The 20,914-nt window shown below is 23.1% G+C and overlaps 1 protein-coding gene across 1 annotated transcript; it reads right to left on the reverse strand.

Moving 5' to 3' along the window:
- Positions 1 to 645: 645 nt before the first annotated feature.
- LOC114124111 (ribosome quality control complex subunit NEMF homolog) lies at positions 646 to 17,314 on the reverse strand. Its single transcript, XM_027987296.2, has 17 exons — positions 17,123 to 17,314; positions 13,145 to 13,316; positions 12,258 to 12,460; positions 11,993 to 12,141; positions 11,369 to 11,529; positions 9,912 to 10,115; positions 9,049 to 9,338; positions 8,871 to 8,960; positions 8,605 to 8,801; positions 7,174 to 7,354; positions 5,682 to 5,879; positions 5,504 to 5,613; positions 5,227 to 5,392; positions 3,333 to 3,457; positions 2,668 to 2,795; positions 1,048 to 1,400; positions 646 to 989 (listed from the first exon to the last, which is right to left on the reverse strand). The coding sequence occupies exons 1-17, from the start codon at positions 17,176 to 17,178 to the stop codon at positions 788 to 790; spliced, it is 2,985 nt and encodes a 994-aa protein (XP_027843097.1). The 5' UTR covers positions 17,179 to 17,314; the 3' UTR covers positions 646 to 787.
- Between the last annotated feature and the right edge of the window lie 3,600 nt (positions 17,315 to 20,914).

A 20,914-nucleotide genomic window follows, 5' to 3' on the forward strand; every position in this document is an offset into this window, starting at 1 on the left:
TATTACATTTATTATAATAATTGATGATGAAATCAAAATTTTTAAAATCTTAAGACCCATTGATGCACGACATTGTAGACTACAACATACGTTTATCACATCGTTTTTAATTTGTAGCGAGCAAATTGTACACGTATTTATTTAAATTTAAATTAATCGTAAATATAACATTAATTAATTTGTAAACATTATTACTCAATTTGTTTTAGCTGAGTTTAAATATTTACTTGCCACAAGATTATGTGTGATTAATACTATATATCTGCTATTGAGGTTTAGACATGCATATCCAATTATTTTAGAGATTTTTTGGTTTAACATATTGTGAGAAGAGTTTTGTATTTGGAAATGTATTATTTGCTCTCCTTGCCATGACAATCTTGATGTATCATAAATGTTACCAAAATAAATAGTGTTCTTATAAATGTTTTATTTAATATTTACCCTTGGGTTGAACATACATTTTTATTTTTTATATTATGTTGTTTTAAGTAGATAATATTCAGTGAACTAAAATGTATGGATTCAGGCAGTTTTACATTTTTATTTTTTACCAAATCCGTGTACGCATTTCATAGTCTGCTCAAAATTAATTTATTACAATTGAAAAATAATCCGATGGTGTTTATAAATAAAATACAACACTTCTATATTAACAACAACCTCGTTTTAATATTTAAATATAATGTATAGATTGAAATTGGAACAGTTGATATAATAATATAGAGATAAATTAGTTAAGTTTTAATTGTAAAATAATTAAATAAATACAATGCTTATTATTTGCCTATTTATTAAGAACTTTGCTAAGTGACGGAGCAGATAATTTAACACCGTTTGGTATATTTCTAGCAATATCCTGTAGATTGACGCTCTTCATTAGGTTTTTTTCTCTGGTAGTGGATGTTTTGTCTTTTAAAAAAAGATTCAAACATGTTTTTGACGCTTTACCTCTCTTGGTGTTTCCTGGTGTTAATTTTAACTTGAATCTAATAAAAAAACACGGCTTTAGTTTAATTTCAAAACAATTATAATAAAATAAATTACTTATAATTTGTGAGAGCAGAGTAAGGTGCTACTACTGGTACAGCAAAGAGTAATTCATCTTCAGGATATGGTAAACCAGTTAATGAATCCAACATTTGGGTCTCAGTTAGATCTGTTATTTTATCTGTTTCATCATCTTCAGAGTTTTCATTTTCTTCAGACTTTTGTATTGGTTCTTTTCTAGTTTCATTTTGAGTTGTATCATTTGGTGCTTCTAGAAGCATTGGCAAGGGCTTAATGAATATTTGTTTATTTCCTGTAGACTTATTTTTTTCAGTAGACTTTTTATTCTTTTTATCTTTCTTATCTTTCTTTTTTGCTCGTTTCAGTTTTTTGTCTTCATTCATTGATGACTAGAATAGAACACACACGCTTAAATTATTTATGTATAGTTAAAAATCTACAAAATTATATTTTTAAAAATAAAATAAAAATAATAATTATTAAATTATTAATAATACAAAACATCATGCAAGCAAGTATAACTTTAAATAATATAGAGGAATAGAAAATATGTAGGCCAATCAATATTAATAACCAATCTAACTAAAACAACTACACTTGGACATATAAGTTTTAATTTGGTATAATTAGTTGTGTTTTATTTATTAAAAAAGAGGTTAATTAAATTTTCACATAAAATATGTAATTTAAACAATAAATAATGATTTTGGTTATTTTTTTATAATTCAAAAAAGTATTATTTGTAAAAACTTGAAACTTTTTGTTACTAAGTATTTATTACTATTTGTTATTTACAATAAAATTCAAAATATTTGTACATATTTTATCATATGAAATAATATTACAATAATCACTATAATATTATAATATAATATGAGTTACAATTGACCTATTCAGTATTGAGGTACAATTAACACTCAATATAAATTAAGTTGTCTGATTTGTTTTGATTTACTTTTACTACTGTCTATAAAACTAACCCAATGACATTCTCATACATTTTATGAAAACAAGTGAGTATGAATTAAATTAAAGCATAACTAAAGTTAAATACTATAGTATTACTTCACACTTGCTTGAGAATAAAAGTATAACAAATATTGAAACACCCTATACTCACTCCAATGTTGGGTTTCGATTCGAGGAGTAGGACATTTATATGATATTCTCCTTTTCTCCATTTCACATTAAGTGCTTTTACTGTACCAAACAGGCCCAATCTTGAGCATTTCACTTATTGTTACACTTCTATTTCCCAAAATGTCAATTTGAGTAAGTTATAATATATGGTAGTGTAACCATAACATAAGTTTAATTTCAAAAATTGTTAAATAAAAAAATAAAGGATAAAAAATAAAAAAATATTAATAATGAAACATGAAATATAACAGCTCATTTTAGTCTTACTGATTATTTCTAAGCTCCTTATAATATTGTTATTAAATATTAGTTTTCTTAGTTTATAGCTAAGTATATAATAATATTATCTTGAAATATGACTAGAGGCTAATAATCAATGAAATAAACTAGTATTAAATGTTAAAGGCAATTGTGCAACATTAATCTATTAGCAAACCTAAATCCTTCTATCTAGGATTTATATTATTTTTCATAACAGGTATATTAAGTATACTTATGATTTTTAATATTTATTACATGTAGTAATTTAATTCTCATTTCTCTTTCATCTTCATCTTGGTCTTTGTATTTTTCTTTGATTTTTTTTAATTTTCCCCGTTGACCACGTTTCAGGATTAGAGGTTTCACTGTTTCATTTTTTTTATCTGTAATTTAAATATTTAACAACTAATTATAAAAAATATAAAGGAAAATTATGAATATTTGTATTATATTTATCTATTTATTTTATATATTTTTATACAATGATAAAAATCCAAATTATTTAAATAAACAGAATTAACAGTAGAGGGTCAATTATCCATACTAATTATAAATGGGTGAGGTGAAGAGGACTGATAATGTTAAAAATACCAAAAATATGAATTTAAATATTTTTGTTAAAATAAAATTAATGTACGTATGTATGGTATATAAGTCTAAATGTATAATATATTAAAAGATAAAGTAGAATATTTATTAGGAAAAGTAATTTTTTTAATATATATATATAACGTGTTTATTTAAAATAATATTGAATTTCATAATATGAAAAACATAACTAGAATCTAAAAATAAATTAGTGCGAACATTTTGTTAATTCTTAGATAACTACGAATTAGAATACGTGGATAATTGTTACTATACAGTTATTATTTATTAAAAAATTCAAGTTAATTTTTTTTCTTTTCACAAAGTCTTACCTAAATCATTTACTTCATTCAACTCATCATCATTATCATCATCACTATCTGAAGATACAGGATCAGATTTTTCAACACATTCAGCAGTATCATTACAGTTTGGAATACGCATTACATCTATAACACTGATAAATAAAACCATAAATTTAAATAAACTTAAAATATGATAAATATATAAGTCATATGTATAACAAAAGTGTGATAGATATTTTAATAGATTTTATGTCAATATAAAAGTAACATTCATATTAAAGTTTGAAGATAAATGATACCTTTGCGAACTTAAAGAAAAATATTAAATAATATAAAATAATTAATTGTTCGGTTTTAAGTTGAATAACAGTTATACAATGAAAATAATTAAAGTGGTTTTATATTATTGATTTTTTTTTTATAATTTTAAAAGATATTTAATTTTTTTTTAAAGTGAGTGTGTAGGTAATTGCTCTGCTGTATAGTAGGTATTGAATGTACTCAATATTGAATAAGTTGTTATAATAAATAAGTTAAATTTTAATTCAATAATAAACTATTTATATTATCGCAATTTTCTAGTTCACTTACATCCAATTCACAGATATTCTAAATCAAATCACTTTAATGAATGTGTGAATGTGCATTTTCATTCTATTAGAATATTTCATTGTTGTATAAAATATAATATAAGGTACACATTAAAAATTTCAAAATATTGTAACAATGGCAGAAATAATCAAAATAATGACAAAATTAGTTAAATATTTAAATAAAAATCACATTAAAAGTGTGCGAATATTCGAAATCTCAAACATTAAATCATTAATAGAGGACACTACATCTGCATGTGTTGTTTACATCTTGTATATACATGACGTAGTGAATTTTCGATCAGTGGAATCAATTTTATGCTGTAAGCTTTAATATATTTTTTTTTTATACTGAACTCTACTGTGAAGATTCATGTGGGAGCCCAGGAGTTCTACAATTAATACATTATACATTTAAGCAATTAACAAAATATAAAAATAGAAGTTATAACAAATAACAAATACATTATTAAACAGTTTAAACAGCAAATAATTAAAACTAAAAATACAGATATAATAAGTATATTAGAGTAAATTTACTTATAATCAAACTTAAAGGTTACTAAACTACTAATAGATATAAATATAATATAAAATTAATAATATAATATTATATAATAGATATATAAATAAATAGTATTATTTAGGAATCTCATAAGATTTTATTGGTATTTTAATTTTTAAGTGAGTTATAGTTATGTAAAATATTAAAACTTTAAAATGCTTGGCACTCACATAAAAATTAAAATATCAATAACAGCCTAAGAGATGCCCTAGATAATATTATCACCTTTAAGTTTGATAATAGGTAAATTTAATCTGATATTAAAGCTAACAGCATAAAATTGATTCCACTGAACAACAATTTACTATGTTGTGTGTATGAAAGACAGAAACAATATGTGTGGGTGTAGTATTCTCTTAGATATAATCATAAGTCAATGACATATAACTAAGAAATGAATAGTACACAAGTGCGTCTGTGCAACTATAATGAATTATTCTGAAATAAAAATAAATTAATGCAATAATAAATGATAAAAATAAATTATATATTAGTTTTTTAAATTTATTGTTATTTTATATTTTGACGTATATCCGGAATTATTTAAAACATCAAATGAAAATATAAATTACAATATAAGTTATCTTACAACTTTACTTTTAATACATGAATTTGCCCTAGAATATGTTTTGAATTTCTGATATATTATAATATAGAAATACTAAACAAGTAACTGAGTATTCAAATATTGTATGATGTTTATCATTACTACACATATATATTATAATGAAGAAATAAGTAAATTAAAAAATTATGTTATTACTTTTTTGATGTTTCATCATAAGATCTTGATTCTTTTTCTTCATCATTTTCTTCTTTTTCAGAATGTTTATTATTTGTTTTGATTTCTAGATTTTTGTCATCATCATTAACATTATCACTATCATCATTTTTTTCTTTGTCTTGCAATTCAATATTTTTCTCTAGATCTATATAATAATCAAATAAATACTTTTTAAAAATGTAATTAAAAATTTATGATAAATAGTGAATTAATTAATAATTTATTTTAATATTATAAATGTTGTAATAAGCAGTACCTTCATCACTTTCATTTTCACTTGGTATATTTTCAAATTCATCATTATTTTCAGCAATGTTATTTATGCCTTCATATTCAATACCCTTAACTTTACGTTCATTTGCATGTCTAAACTCATATTTTTTCATAACTATAATGATTTTTTATGTCACATGAATATATTTTATAATATTTACCTAGATATTGAACTATCTTCAAGTTTAAACAGAAAGCTTAAACCTAATATAAGATGAGTTGCTGGTAAATAGTTTTTTTTACCACGTATCATAAAGCTACCAGAAGTCAAATATTCTCCAGTAGGTGCAGTTTTAGATACCTGTTCAGGTTTCACCCAAAATGCATTTTGTATATTAATTTTCATGGACCAAGAAACACTGTAATTAAAGAAAACATTTTTTTAGTTAAACAAAGATTTGTATATTATAAATAATTATAAGAATATCAAATAGAAACAAGTAATTTAAGATTTAATTATTTATATTAAAATTTAATAGATAACATTTTAAAATAAATTAGTTCCAAAATAGAAAAATAGAAAATTCAAAAAAAAACTTGTGAATTACAAAGAAAAATAATAGTAATTTTGGCTTAACATGAAAAATCACTAGTAAAAAAAGGTAAAATTTTAGCGAATCACATTTAAAATCATTTATTTACTAACATGTTATTTTCAACCATCCTACCAAATCATTAGTTAATATGTTTTATAGTTTATTAAATAAATTCTGTGTAACCTGTGAATTTTAAAGGAGGGAATGAAAGTGCTATACATAAAAATGTTATTATTAATTGGTTTCTTATTAACAGTTAATGTATATACTAGCTGATCCAGTGCAATAAAAGATAAGTATGACTGGAAGTGGTAAAAACTCACGGCTTTGGTTTATGGTTGCGTAACGAAAGGAGATAAAATGATGCATGAATGTTTTTTACCAAATACCAATGATGTTATAGCGATCCTAGTGAATTTATATAATAACTAACAAAAATATTATTATAATAGTAGCAGTATTATAATCGCGGCCACAGCTTTAGATTAGCCGTGATCTATATTATCAAGTTAACTTATAGATGGTGTTACAAAATCGTAGGTAAAATCAGTTGGTTTTTGGAGAACATTTGTAACACACAAACGTCCTATAGAATTTAATACACCGTACTGCAACCATCCATCTTAAGCTGTGGTAAAAACTATTTAGAAAAATAATTTAAGTAACTGAATTTTATCATATAAATAATCAACACTAACCTAAATGTCAAAGAAGTTAGTAATAAAGTTAGTAATAAAAAGTAGTTATTTTAGTAAATTCAAGTCATTAGTGAACTTTAGTTAATAGTATTTAATAAAACTCATGATATTTTAGATGAAATTTTTTTTTTTTTATTATTATTAACATTTATTCTATTAGTGAGATAAAAAATATGAATTATTTTTCTTGTCTTGATAAAAAAAAAAAAGAGAATATGTTTTTATACAATGTGGTAATGCTAAATCAACATTTTATAAACTCTGTTCATGACATTTCTGCTTAGTTGAAAAATTATTATGTTCTATAAAATTATTTAATTTGTTTATTAAAATACCATTATTTTACTATATTCTACGTAAATATACTAACATTATTATAAAATTGAGACTTTTAGTTATTTTGAAAAATATTTTATCACCTGTATGAAATTGCCATAACAGCGGCTTCATTAAGTGTAGCAGGGGGGACAATTTGATTTGTTGGATTCTTAATTATCACAGTTGTAGCTCCACTAAACCCAGCATGCACATAAATATCTGATGGTTTCATGTATCGTTTTACAATAACTTCATTTTGATGAGCATCACGTCCAGCAATGACTAAAAATAAAAAGTAAATAAGTATTGCAAATAAAAAAAACATTTACATTTTATTTTTATGGATTTTGAATAATAAACTGCTATTTTATATGCTATTAAAAAATCACATTTATAGGTATATCATTAGGTATAAGTAAATTAAGTATAATACAAGACAAGTATAATTATAAAATATATCTAAATATAACTGGATTCTTTGTCCATAAAGGACATTGTCACTTATTATAAATCTTCTTTCTTTACAATAAGTTATTATTATTGTTATTAAATGGTGATTGGGAATATTAAAAACAAAAAATAAGCTTAAACAAATAATTCACTCAATCGAAGTTATAAAATTACAGAGTACAGAGTTGTTAAGAATATGTGACTGCTTACATAATGATTTATATTTTATAATAAATATTTCATACATCATATTAATAAAATATTAAATAGTAGTCATAATTTCTATATTTGTGAGACTTAAAAATCTGGTAGGCATCAAATATTAGTTGTTGTAAGGGTGTGTAATTAAGTTAAGTTAGAGTGAGTTCATGAATTGTATAGGACATTTATAAACATTGACAAGGTATACATTATAATATTGAAAATGTCAAGGTAAAATACACGAACTTGTGATGTTAGATGTTACAGACAAAATAAATAGACAAATAGAGATTAAAAATAGAAAATCAAGTACTAAGATGTAGGAACCAATTATTGAATTATTTAGGTACTTTTTAGCTAATATATTTATCACATACTACATACTAATAAAAAATAAAGTATAAATTACAGTAATTATGTATCTTCACATAATAGTAGAGAGTTTAGTATGTTTTACAAATTCATAAAAGAGAATTAATAAAATATTTAAATTATATTAGTTTATAATATAACAGACACATGAGTGGTTTGGCGAGGTATAACTAACTGTTTAAAATAATGATATGAATAAAATATATAATTAAACATTATAAAACTCAGAAACTTAATTATCATAGAGAACATTTTAAGTGATTTGAGTGAAAAAAAGTGATGACTCCATATTCGATACTTTGTACACAAATTAGCATTAAATAATTATTATTCATATGGCACATTACTATTAATTATTGAATTATAACTAGTAATTATTATTGGTTGTTATTTATGTGTTTAGATAAATTAAAAATAAAATAAATTATGAACATTTTTAATTCTTGATAATTTTATCAAACAATCATATCATTAAAGTAGTATAGCTTAAGAATTAAATAACATTTTACCCAAATAATTTTCAGAAGATATAAACCAATAAAACTTTTCAAACCAATATGTTTTGCGAACTTTATTTATAGAAGCAACAACTTGCATGTCTTTCAAAGTTTGTTTAGTTTTTTTTTCAGCCATTTTTAATACTGTGCTTGAAGAGTCAATAGTTTTTTGCTCTTTAATAGCTGATTGTTTTTTAGATCCATAATACCTAAAATATTAAAAAAAATTTACATAAATACATGTTTATTATAAAATAAAATTATAATTTTCTTTATACCTTTGAGCATTTCCAAAAGCAGACTGGCCTAAATCTATATCAATTAATTTACTGTTATTTTCATTTTGGTTTTCTTCTTTATACGGATCACTGAATAATAATAACAATAATAAAAAAAAACAAAAATATAAGAAAATAGTATTAAAAATTTAAGTAAATTATTTTAGGAATAACTTACAAAAGTTGAAGTGTAATGTGATTCACATCCAATTTCAAATTATTAACTATCGCATATGTACATCCACCATCTTCAAAATTTAATTGTCTAATCATATCCCAAATCTCATCCCAATGAAGTTGTTTTGCTACTGCTTGCCTTACAAACTTTATAGTATTGTCAACAAGATCCAAATTATGCGTTATTAATTCAGCCTTAAATTTGTGTTCATCTTGGGCATCTTGTAGTTTTTTAAGTCGTTCTTCATGGTCTTTAACAATATTTTGTAGTTTTTTTACTGCTCCTTTTTCCTTTAAAAAGTATTATTTAAACTGGTAATTAATTATAACATTATTTTAAATGTAAAGGAAGAATTATGTATTACAATAGTTTGAAATAAACCAATCTTACTAATATTAAAATGGTATTGGATGGTTTTTTTTTAATTTTAGAATCATGAATGAATTAATGAATGTAGTGATTTTACAATGTGTTTCTTTTTATGTTTTTTTTCACTGTTAGGAGCCATGAAAATGCTTTGATTTTTAATATTCAGGATAGTTTCTGATTTTTAGTTGGAGGTCTTTTATTAATTTATAACTATATTATAAATTTATAAATATGTATACTTATTTTAAACTTTTAACTTAATAATTTTCATTAATATTAGTATTTATTTTTTCTGATAAGATTTCATACAATGACTAAAACTAGGTTATAAAATAATTCATAAATAGTTTTCATTAAATAAAAAAGCTCATTTTCTATCAAAAAAAAAAAAACAAATCAGAAAAATACACAGTACAGACAAATGATATACACTTGTTTAACTTTTTAAAATATAATATCTAAGTTGAAATACAATCTTATTTAAATATACTAACTTGTTGCATACACTTAACATCATATTTCTGGCTTTCTAAATTTGAATAAAATTCATCTACTGCTTCATTGAAACTTTCATAAGTTTTTGAAGGTAAATTCCGATGCTGAGCAAACAAAAAAGGATGATATTCTTGATTGATACACAGTTCTTTCATAGTACCATCAGGCAACAATTGTCGATCAATTTTTTGAATTATAAACCCCTAAAACATAATAATTTTAAAGCTATAAATAAAATAAAACCTCATATTTCTAAATGTCTGATAATATAGTTTGTTTGTATACACCTGCATTTTATACAGATAAATAAAAAAATTATATCTTAGTTTCATTAATAGAAAATTGTAATAAACTACAATTTAATCTAAATAATAATTAATAATACAATAATATATAGAAGAATCTGCTAAATTGGGATACATTATGCAGATAAATTTTAAATCACAATATCACAGTATAAATAATAAAAAAAAAAAACATTATATTAAAGTTTAAGATTTAGGTATTGTATTTTTTCTAGAGATATCATATTTACAAAGCATAAAAATGTAACCTTTAATAGAACCTTAAATAGTTGTTTAGCCATAAACTATAGTCATTTCATGATATTTTATACTTATGTGACTAAATCTCTCTTATCTGATTAATTTTAGAATAGAGTTAATGAATCAACAATTTGGAACCCATTTCCAGACTCGAAAAACTTTTATAAATTATTGATATGTATGTGATGTTTGTTAACAAAAAATAAAGTTCAACTAACATTAAAATTGCTAGCCACAAAATTTAATATTGCAACTTTGAATTTCGGAAGCCAATTTAATGATTTTAGCTGGCTAAATTATTTGATCAATTTTTAAATGGACTGTCTTTATTCCCTTTAATTATATAAAATAACACATTAAGTTCCGTGATTTATAAAACTTGAAATTGAACAAAATAAATTAGTAGTATAGATTGTCTATCTTTGTTCAGAATTATTTATCTTAGGTAATGATTTATCATTGAATTTAAATTTAACACAAACACAAGCACATAAATTACAGAGACTCACTCAATGTTAAGGTATACTTGACACTTCTACAGTATAGTAATTACTTTTCTCTTTTTTTACAACAATTAAAAGAATATTAAGAGAATAATTTACCTATTTCAAACAATACAAAATCATATTTTAAAATGTTTAAATAATTTAAATTAAACCTCTATTTATTACTGAATATATTTTAATTTACATCTATACTTTGCGTGTACATTCATAAATAAAATAAACAATATAACTTATGAAAGGTTTTTTGATCAAAGTAATTATTTAATAACTAAAAGCCAACAGTATCAAAATTGGACTGTACAACTGTCACTATTTCTATAATAGTTTTAAGTAAACATTCTGATTGTAAAGCATATACAGCAATATATTAAATATACTTTGTATTAAGTTAAAATATAAACTTACTTCTTTTAATGTAGTTATATTATCTAAGAATTTCTCAGCAATAAGAAAACAATTCATAAGTTTATGAATATCTGTATCAATGTTAAATTCAACACCAATTTTGGTATTTGTTGAAAAACCACCACTTATTAACATATGTTCCAATAAACTATTACCATAATCTATAAAATATAAAATAATTAAATACCTAATTATAATAAAAAGTTTAATATAAGTTACTAATACAGTAAAATCTCGGTAATATGGCTGTTTAATAATGCTATATATTTACTATTTAGTGTTCTGGATAAATTTTAATTTAATTTTTTTGTTAAAATAACCAAAATTAAGTACTAATTGATTAAATCCTAACGAACCTATTAGATATATTAGTATTATATATTTTATAAATTAATATTATGTATGTATTATTTCTTTATTTTAATAATGTACAATCAATTTTTCTATTCAAATAAAAATGTAAAATTCAATAATTAAAAATTAGTTTTTATGTGAACCTTTATTAATCTAGAGTTTTTGTTAATCTGGTATTAACCTCGTCTGATATCAGTCAGATTACCAAAATTTTATTGTATTACTAATAATAAAAATGATTATAATAATAATTATCTACAAATTTCTAACCTAAACAATTTGGAAAATTTGAAAAAATAAATTTTTTTAAGTTTGTTGAAAGTTTAGCTGTTTTTAGAATTTGAATCAAAGAATCTTCAGTTGGCGGATTAAGTCGATTTTTTGGTCTGCTATTTGGATAAACCTCTTTAACAAAAAACCTATAACATTTTAACATAAATGAATAAATTATATAAATAATTTATGTACAAACTAAATACATTTAAAGAATTGAATAATTTTTAATATATTTAGAGAAATTGAATAAATATTTTACTTCTGCTTTTCATCCTCGGTGTGTGGACGTAAAATATTTATCATGATATAATCTTTATCTGCTAAAATAATGTTTCCTTTATCGTATAATTCTAATATAACATGATATGCTGCTTCTCCAACACCAAACTGTAGATCAATAATTCGATCAAATCCCATTTGTGTTAATTTTTCCAACCGTTTGTTTGACAAATGTTTTCTTAACTAAATTGAACAAATAATTTATTGTTATTTGAAATAGAATTTAATGAAAACTTAATCATGAAATAATAATTAATGTATAAATACATAAATAATCTTCACAGTTAAGTCAAAATTGATATAAAATTCAATACTGTTAATTCTGATCATTAAGATTATGTAGATAAAATAGTATGTTACTATAATTAAAAAAAATAATACATTTTAAAAATGTATTTCAATTTTATTTATTTTATAATTTTGAATATATTCTTAACCCTTTGAGGAGTGCATTAGGAATACAAAGACGCTACTCAGGGAGCGAATTAGGAATGAGACATAGGCAACACCAATGTAAATCAAATTGGGATTACAATATTATTATTTATATTGTTAACTTATATAACATAATTAAATAAATTGATTTAGTTCATATTATAACCAAAAGAGTGAAGCACATATTGTCATCTATAGTTCTATAACGTAATTTCATAGTATAATACACATTATCGTCTAGAAAAAAAAAAAGCGCAAAAAACATATATATACGTCCATGCTCAGCATGGCATAACTTTTATAAACATATATATACGTTATTGCTCATCAAAGGATTTGTACTATTTATTTTATATACGAAATTGCAAGCCATAAAAAATTAGAAAAAAAATATTCACAAGATATAAACTAGACATAATTAAAATAATATACCTTCATACTAAAACTACTAGGAGCTTCATTCTTAGTCCATTCATAATTAGTAACATGTAATCGAACACCAGATTCCAATAACAATACACATTTTTCACTGTTAAGTTGAAATTTAAACAAATATGTTTTATGATCAATGTCATAAACTCTTTGTAATCTCATGCCTTTGTACCTATAAAAACAAAACAAAAAAAACAATCATGTATGAAATGCATTAACAATTAAAATATAATCAAACATTAATAATAACAGTTATATTCACAAATTTGAAACAACTTGTTGAATTGTAATATTATTTTAACATGACTTATTGACTTAACTTAAAATTTACAATTGCAAAAATATACAATAGTGTCAATTCTAAGTATTAATAGTTTACAAACGTATATTTTACAACAAATTATTTCTGTTACGGAATTACCTGCTTTTTACTAATTAAGAAAAAATAATAAATAAATTTAAGTAATTTATTACATAGTCAAATATTGATTTGTATCATAATTTTATGTCTAGCATGTCTAAACGTAACACAATTATTCTAACATATTTGATATGCATAATAAATACATTAGTGATACACAAAATTCATCAATATCAAATCATAAGAAATGTTGTCAACTTAAAAAAAGTAAATGTTCAAAGTCTTTTCCAGCTTTAATGATTTATGAAAATCAATTTATAATTGGTGGTAAGAAAATAGTTCATAGTTTTTAAGTGTTTAATATGAGTCAGTAACAGCATCAGCTGCACATCATCTTACAACAATTTCTCCAGGTTTAAACTTATCTTAATTATATTTATCAATTTGTTAATTTTGTCTTGAATGCAATTGACATTCTAAATGAATTTGATATGATTACTAATAAATTCATAAATACCTAATCAACCTAACCTAACCTGGGCGTAAATATAATTCCAAGAATTTTCTTTGTAAACTACAAATTTATATTAACTGCTTTATTATTATATATTTTATTTAATCAATCTTTACTTATGAGATTGTTCTAACTTTTTGTAAGTTTTATCACTCCTATTTCAAATGGTAGTGATATAACTAGTATATCAAATTATGGTCTCATCTTTCCACTATCTTTAATACCTACTAGAAATGTTATAATTAGTTATAAACAATTATATCATTAAACATTAACGAAATGGCACAGTTGCTTTCTCTATAAGTATGTCTATTTACCAGCAAGGTTTAATAATATAATAATAACATGCATTGAAATTATTCAACTTTTATTTATAGTTTAAAACATATTATCACTAATTATAACAATTTTTCTGGATTCTTAGTGAATATTTGAAATTTTATAGCAAATATTGATGAACTTTTAATTCTTCCAATCATGATAAATCATGCATTTGATATTATTGTATTAAGTAAAACTTAGATAAACATAAATATTAATTTTACAATCAATTGATATACCTTAATTAATTCCCTATATATTATTACCATAGCTGATGGTCTATATATATTAGTTATAAACAATTATATCATTAAATTATTTTCTAAAAATATTATTCTAGATTATAACTTCTTTATTAATGCCAATTTTTAAGGGACAATACTCTTATTATTACTTAACTGCAATAAATAGATCGCCTAGTAAAAACTCGGAAATGTTTTTACCATCTGTTAGCCAATATTTTGCAGATATAATACCTAATAGCAATTTCATATGTGGTGAGATAAATATAATATTGATCACCTATTCATAAAAAATAATCATCATAAAAATGTTATATCATACGTCCTTAAGGCTTAAGAGTAGTATAACTGATCACTTAAATTTAAATTTAAGTTTAATTTTAAATATTAAGTACATTTAATCATAACACTAAAACTGAATTTAAAACCAAAAGTACTAATGTAGATTATAAACATGTAGGATACAAACAAATATAGATCAATTATCTCTAAATTACTTGAAAAAATGTATTAAAATAAGACTTTCAGAGTTTTTGAACAAGAATAAAGTTTTTAGGAAAAATCAGTTTGGATTTAGATACAATTTATTCACAAACGATATATTAAATTACTCTATTAGAATAATTTACAAAAAATTAGATTTAAAAAAAAGTAAGTTTTTTCATCTTGAATTCCACTATTTTACTATTAACAGATTAATAAAACTTTATTAATACATGTTTATGATATCAGTAATCTAGATGTAATATTTGATTCTAATTTTTCTCTTAATAAACATTTATTGCATATAATTAGTAATTTTTTTTTGATATTAGGCTTTAGTATTAGTAACTGTTAACACTTCACAAATCTCGTAACTTTAAAAAAAAAATTTGTTCATTTAATCAAATTTAATCTAAGTTAAATTAGAACAATTCTATGGTTTGGTCCTCTTACATAAAATATCAAATTCAATGTTTCCTAAATTAAAAAATTGTTTCCTACATTTTTTTATTAAATGTAAAATTATTCATGAGCCACATTCTCCTTATCAGTCATTAACAAATTTAGTTGACATTGGTTTATCAGATAGAAGAAAAATAAATAAAAATGTTTATTTAATCTTATAAATGGTTATATTAATTGTCCAGAACTATTAAGTTTTCTCAATTTTAATATCTCTCAGTATAGAACTAGGTCTACAAGTATTATTTTTTATATATTTACACAAAAAACAAACTATGCTTTGGTTTTACCTATCAATAGAATGATGCCATTACTGAACAAAATAAAAATTGATTTAATTTTACTATCTTGGAATTTTTCAGTAAGTATATGAATAGAATATTTTGCATTTAATGTTTTATACTACCTTTTGTATGTTTTATTGTTACCTATCATTTACATTACTGTCAATATATTGTGCTTGAATTTTTTGATTTGTTTAAATTTTAAACAAATAAACATGTAAGTACATACAAAATAGAATTTTCATTTTTTGGTTAAGTTGATTTTATTTCACATTAATAGTTAGTAAATACAAAAAAGTATTTTAATGAATGTACTTTTTTTCGACAAAATCAAAAGTTAAATTTTAAATACAGTATTGTGTAGAATAGATTTCTAGCTTGGTCTGTTATCATTTAGTGCATAAAGGTAGTAAAATGTGAAACTCAAATAAATTTCACATTTAAACAAACATGAAACGAATCTAGGAAAAAAAGACCAAGCAAAAAAAGAACAATTTTTAAAAATTTTAAACAGTGTTCCACTAATCAATATTTTTTTAAAAAAAATTTTAATATAATGCATAGACACTTATGCTATATTTTTGGTATTAATTTTTTATTTTTTAATATTAAAAATAAAAACTTAAAAATTGATAAAAAAAAAATCCGAAACATTCAATATAGCCAAATTGTAAATCTTACTTCGAGAAATATTTGTATGGTAAATTTTTTATGTATTAAAAAATAAAAAATGTAGCGCAAGTGTCTATAAATTAAATTTTTAAAATATTGCATAGAACCAGGGTTGGGCAAGATACTAAAAAAAAGTATCTTGATACATGATATATGATACATGCATTTAGTGTATCTCGATACAACTGATACAAGGTACATTTATCTTTGATACATCAGATACATGATACTTTTATATTTATATAATTATTTTAAAATACTTGAGTTATTATATAAGTATTCTGTAAGTGTAGTTTAATGTCCCGCAAATAGAATTGAAAAATATTAAAAGGGTAATGAGAGATAAAGTGTACCGTTTCTTGGGACACACGGTATATTCAAATTTTTAAATATTGGTCTTTTTTACCAATTACCACATGAAAAATATACAAAATATAGGTAGGTATCTTACAATTTACAAGAACTACTAATTTTAATACAGTACACACAATTATAATTTCATGTTAATCATTAAATATACATAATATTCTAAACTCTAATGGTTTTGCTAATAAAATATGATGAGTAAATATTATATTATTAACACGTATAGATCGATCTTAAGTCAAATGAATTATTGCAAAACGTCTGAACACTCACTTTTGAATTTCGTTGACGACACACATAATGTCCAACGTGGAGAATCGTGTTTTCATTTTTGTGTTGTTTTTGTTCAACCATTAAAAAAGAATATTTATAAATTTGAAAGGCGCCGGAGCTCTTGTTTTCGTAAGACATCCGACTCTAAAACCGCGTACTATCACAACACTTCAAAAACACATGAAATAATCATTACTTACGTGCATCGGTTATTGTAGAGTTTCTTGATTAGATAATACTGTGATTGTTATCACTAATGGACAACTTGTTACGGTTTACGATTCCCCCAATGAACGGACGCGTCGACCAAAGTGAAATTAGTAAATTGGTGTCGATCACCGAGTATTGTATTCAAATTTTCAAATATTAGGACTATTAGGTACCTACCTAATAGCCAATTGGTAAGTAGGTACCCATAGCCGGTATGGTCCAATGTGCAGGATTTCATAATAGTGAGATGAGGGTTGAAAAAAAAATATACAATTATGCATTTATGCATTATTGCAATCTAAGTCTAATTAAACACTAAAATATTCACATATTTGTTTACTGGGTTATTTCGATGGGGTTTTAATAAGATCGAGTTTTTTTTCTATGCTACGTCGAGTTCCGATAGGAGTAGTACCTATCATCTCCGTCATTGATATTCAGCTTAATTAAAATATTAAATTGTTTCAACTATGGATGATATTATTTTGCTATCTAGAACTGCTTAGAATCTAAAAATGTATAGTTATATTATTAACATTATATTTATTAACACCATGACGCAGAGTTAATATAAAACAGGTAGGTAAGTACATTTACATAGGTACAATACAAAGCATTGAAACAAAGAATATAACAATTTTATAGTGGAAATGTGTTTAAAATTATAACACAAAAATGTATTCATTTAACGATAATTAGTTAAGACTGCACAAAGAAGTATTTTATAATTTTATAAAGGTATTTGGGAAAAGAAGTTTTTTATTGATATTTACTCAGTTTGACTGGTATAGGTGTTGTGACAAATAACGCATGACTAAACATGAGTGGAATAAAATAAGGCTAGTTTTAAAATTGAAAAGTTAGAAGTTTCACTTTCTTGAAATTGTTTATTCTTGATTATCGAGTTTTTATCTATTACTTACCTACTTATTACTTATTAGCACCCATCTCAGCAGTTAGAGAATAATATATTATATTGACATATTGTGTACCTATGATCTATGGTACCTTTAATTTTTTAAATAGTTCTTAATTGTCATAATATTATCATCATCATATAATATGCAAGTATAGTAGGCAGTAGTTGAGCTGTGACTGTAATGAACGTTAAATTATTAAAAAGTTATAATATGGTAAAAAATATAACTTATTAACATTTCTGATTTCGAACAAGATATTAAAGGAATGTTTTATTTTTAATGGTATTATACCTACATACCTATTTGTACACTAATCAAGTTATACCTAATATATTTTTAAATGTATACTTTAATAATTATCATTAAATTTTAAGTTAGCAAAAATATTTATATTTATTTAGAATTGAAATACTGTGAAATATAAACTGTGTTATTTCAATTATTAAAATTTAATAAATAATAATTATATTAATATTAAAACAGTTACAGTTTACGTTTACATATAGGTAGGCACCTAATATATTATAAAATTTAAACAAATATTCAAACTATTTCCGTATACATTCTTCACTAGTTTGTATCATATACTTATAAATTAAAAGGATAGACATTTTCATTCAAAATATAATACATAGGTAGTATAATTTTGGTGAATTTTGTTACTAAATAATTTATACCTTTTTAAAAGTGTATTAATTATGTTTTTGTACAAAAAGAGATAGTAAACTGCAGCAAAATTTACCTTTTTTTTTAAAGGCGATATGTAAACTGCGGCAAAAATAAATTGAGATTATACAATCTGTGACAAAACCGATAAGATACATTATACAAATTGAAGCAATTTATTTTATATACTTTCTATGTATACTACATATACATTAATACAATATGTAGTTACGATAATCTATATACACGTTTATCGTTTAATTAGTATAATATACGTGCAGTGTAGTATTTGGGGGGGAAGTGTCCCTTGTTGCTCGGGGTGGCGAGTTTTTTAGCTTATTAAAGGAGCGGTAATTTTATATTGAAATATTATAGTGTATCTAATAACAAAAAAAATGTATATATTTATACTTCAATGTATTCATTGGAAAAACTATTTTGATAATTATTATTTAATATTAAATATTAATTATTATTATTTATTATATCTATAAATAGATTGGACTTTTTTGAATGTAACGATGAATGTTGCACCGCCGCTGCTTGTGGCTGTGCCCTTATCGTGTAAACAAACTCAGTGGTTCTCAGTATTTGATATTTTTAAACTTATACATATTATTATGCTATCATTTTGACACCTAACAAATACGGTTAAATATTTCCAAGGCTGGGCATTAACGGATTAAAAGTTAAAATTAAATTAATTAACTTGTTAATTTTTTTTGAAATTAACTTTTAACTTAATAAGTTACTTTTTTGAAAGATTAACGTGTTAACTTCAAGTTAATTTTATTCAAAAATATTCAAATCAAGTTAATTTAAGTCCAAACAATAAAGCAAATTTTTGAATAGTATTTTCAGAAAAGTAGGTTTTTTGATAGCTAGTTAATACTTTGATGCAGCGGTTCTCAACCTTTTTGTATTCGCGTACCACCTGCACAGCTTGAAAATTTTTACGTACCACCTGACCATATTTTTGCTTTTTTTTGATTATTAATAATTAATACGTTTATATTTTTTATAAAAGGAGATTTTCTTCGCGTACCACCTATGAGCTTGCCACGTACCACAGTTTGAGAACCGCTGCTTTGATGTATCATTTTAAATTTCCCCAGTAATTTTCTTATGCATAAAAAAAACTATCTAATAAACATTATTATGTGTCTGGAATCTTTTATTTTGAAAATTAGAATATTTTAACTTTAAATTAAGTTAAGTTACTTTTTTTTCAAAGTTAATGTTTAACTTAACGAGTTAACGAAAAAATATAAGTGTAACTTTTAACTTAACTTAACGAGTTAAAAAAAATCATTAACTTTCACAACCTCGAATATTTTGGCATAGCCGAATCTCGTATTCTCGTGCATCCTACCATTACATATTTATATGTATTTATTTTTTTATTAAACGATAGGTACACAGTTAAATTTCGCGGAGGTATTGCGAAAGCAGTTTCCGCGGCGTCGTCGGTTAAAACTGAAAAAAAAGGTAGGTACACAAACTTAGTAGATACTGGTTAAAAGCCAAAAAAGGCTAGACAAATTGCTGATGTTGTTGTCAAGACTAAAAATATTAAACATTTTTTTTTTTTTTTGTTTCAACTTCTAATTCTGGAGCTAGTGTTTACTACTGATTCGAGTAAGTAATTGATTAATAGCAGTAATAAATGACTAATAACTAATAAATATTAAGTAATTACTAGGTCTTTATTCTTTTATTGTTGTTTTATGTTATTAAATAAATACTTTTAATTCATATTGTATGAGCGAAATATAAAATTAATTATATTGTTATATTATATTATATTTTTTTTACCTACCTATTTTGCATATAAAAATATTTATAATAATAATAATATTGTTTATTACGGAATAAATTCCAATTACATTTTAAATATATAAAGTAGTTACATGAATATTTAGGGGAGGAGAGAAAAAAAACACATACATATAAATCATTTATTATATTACAACTTTGAGGAATATAACATCAAGAA

This window comes from Aphis gossypii, chromosome X (assembly GCF_020184175.1).
Source record: "Aphis gossypii isolate Hap1 chromosome X, ASM2018417v2, whole genome shotgun sequence".
Taxonomy (NCBI): Eukaryota; Metazoa; Arthropoda; class Insecta; order Hemiptera; family Aphididae; genus Aphis; species Aphis gossypii.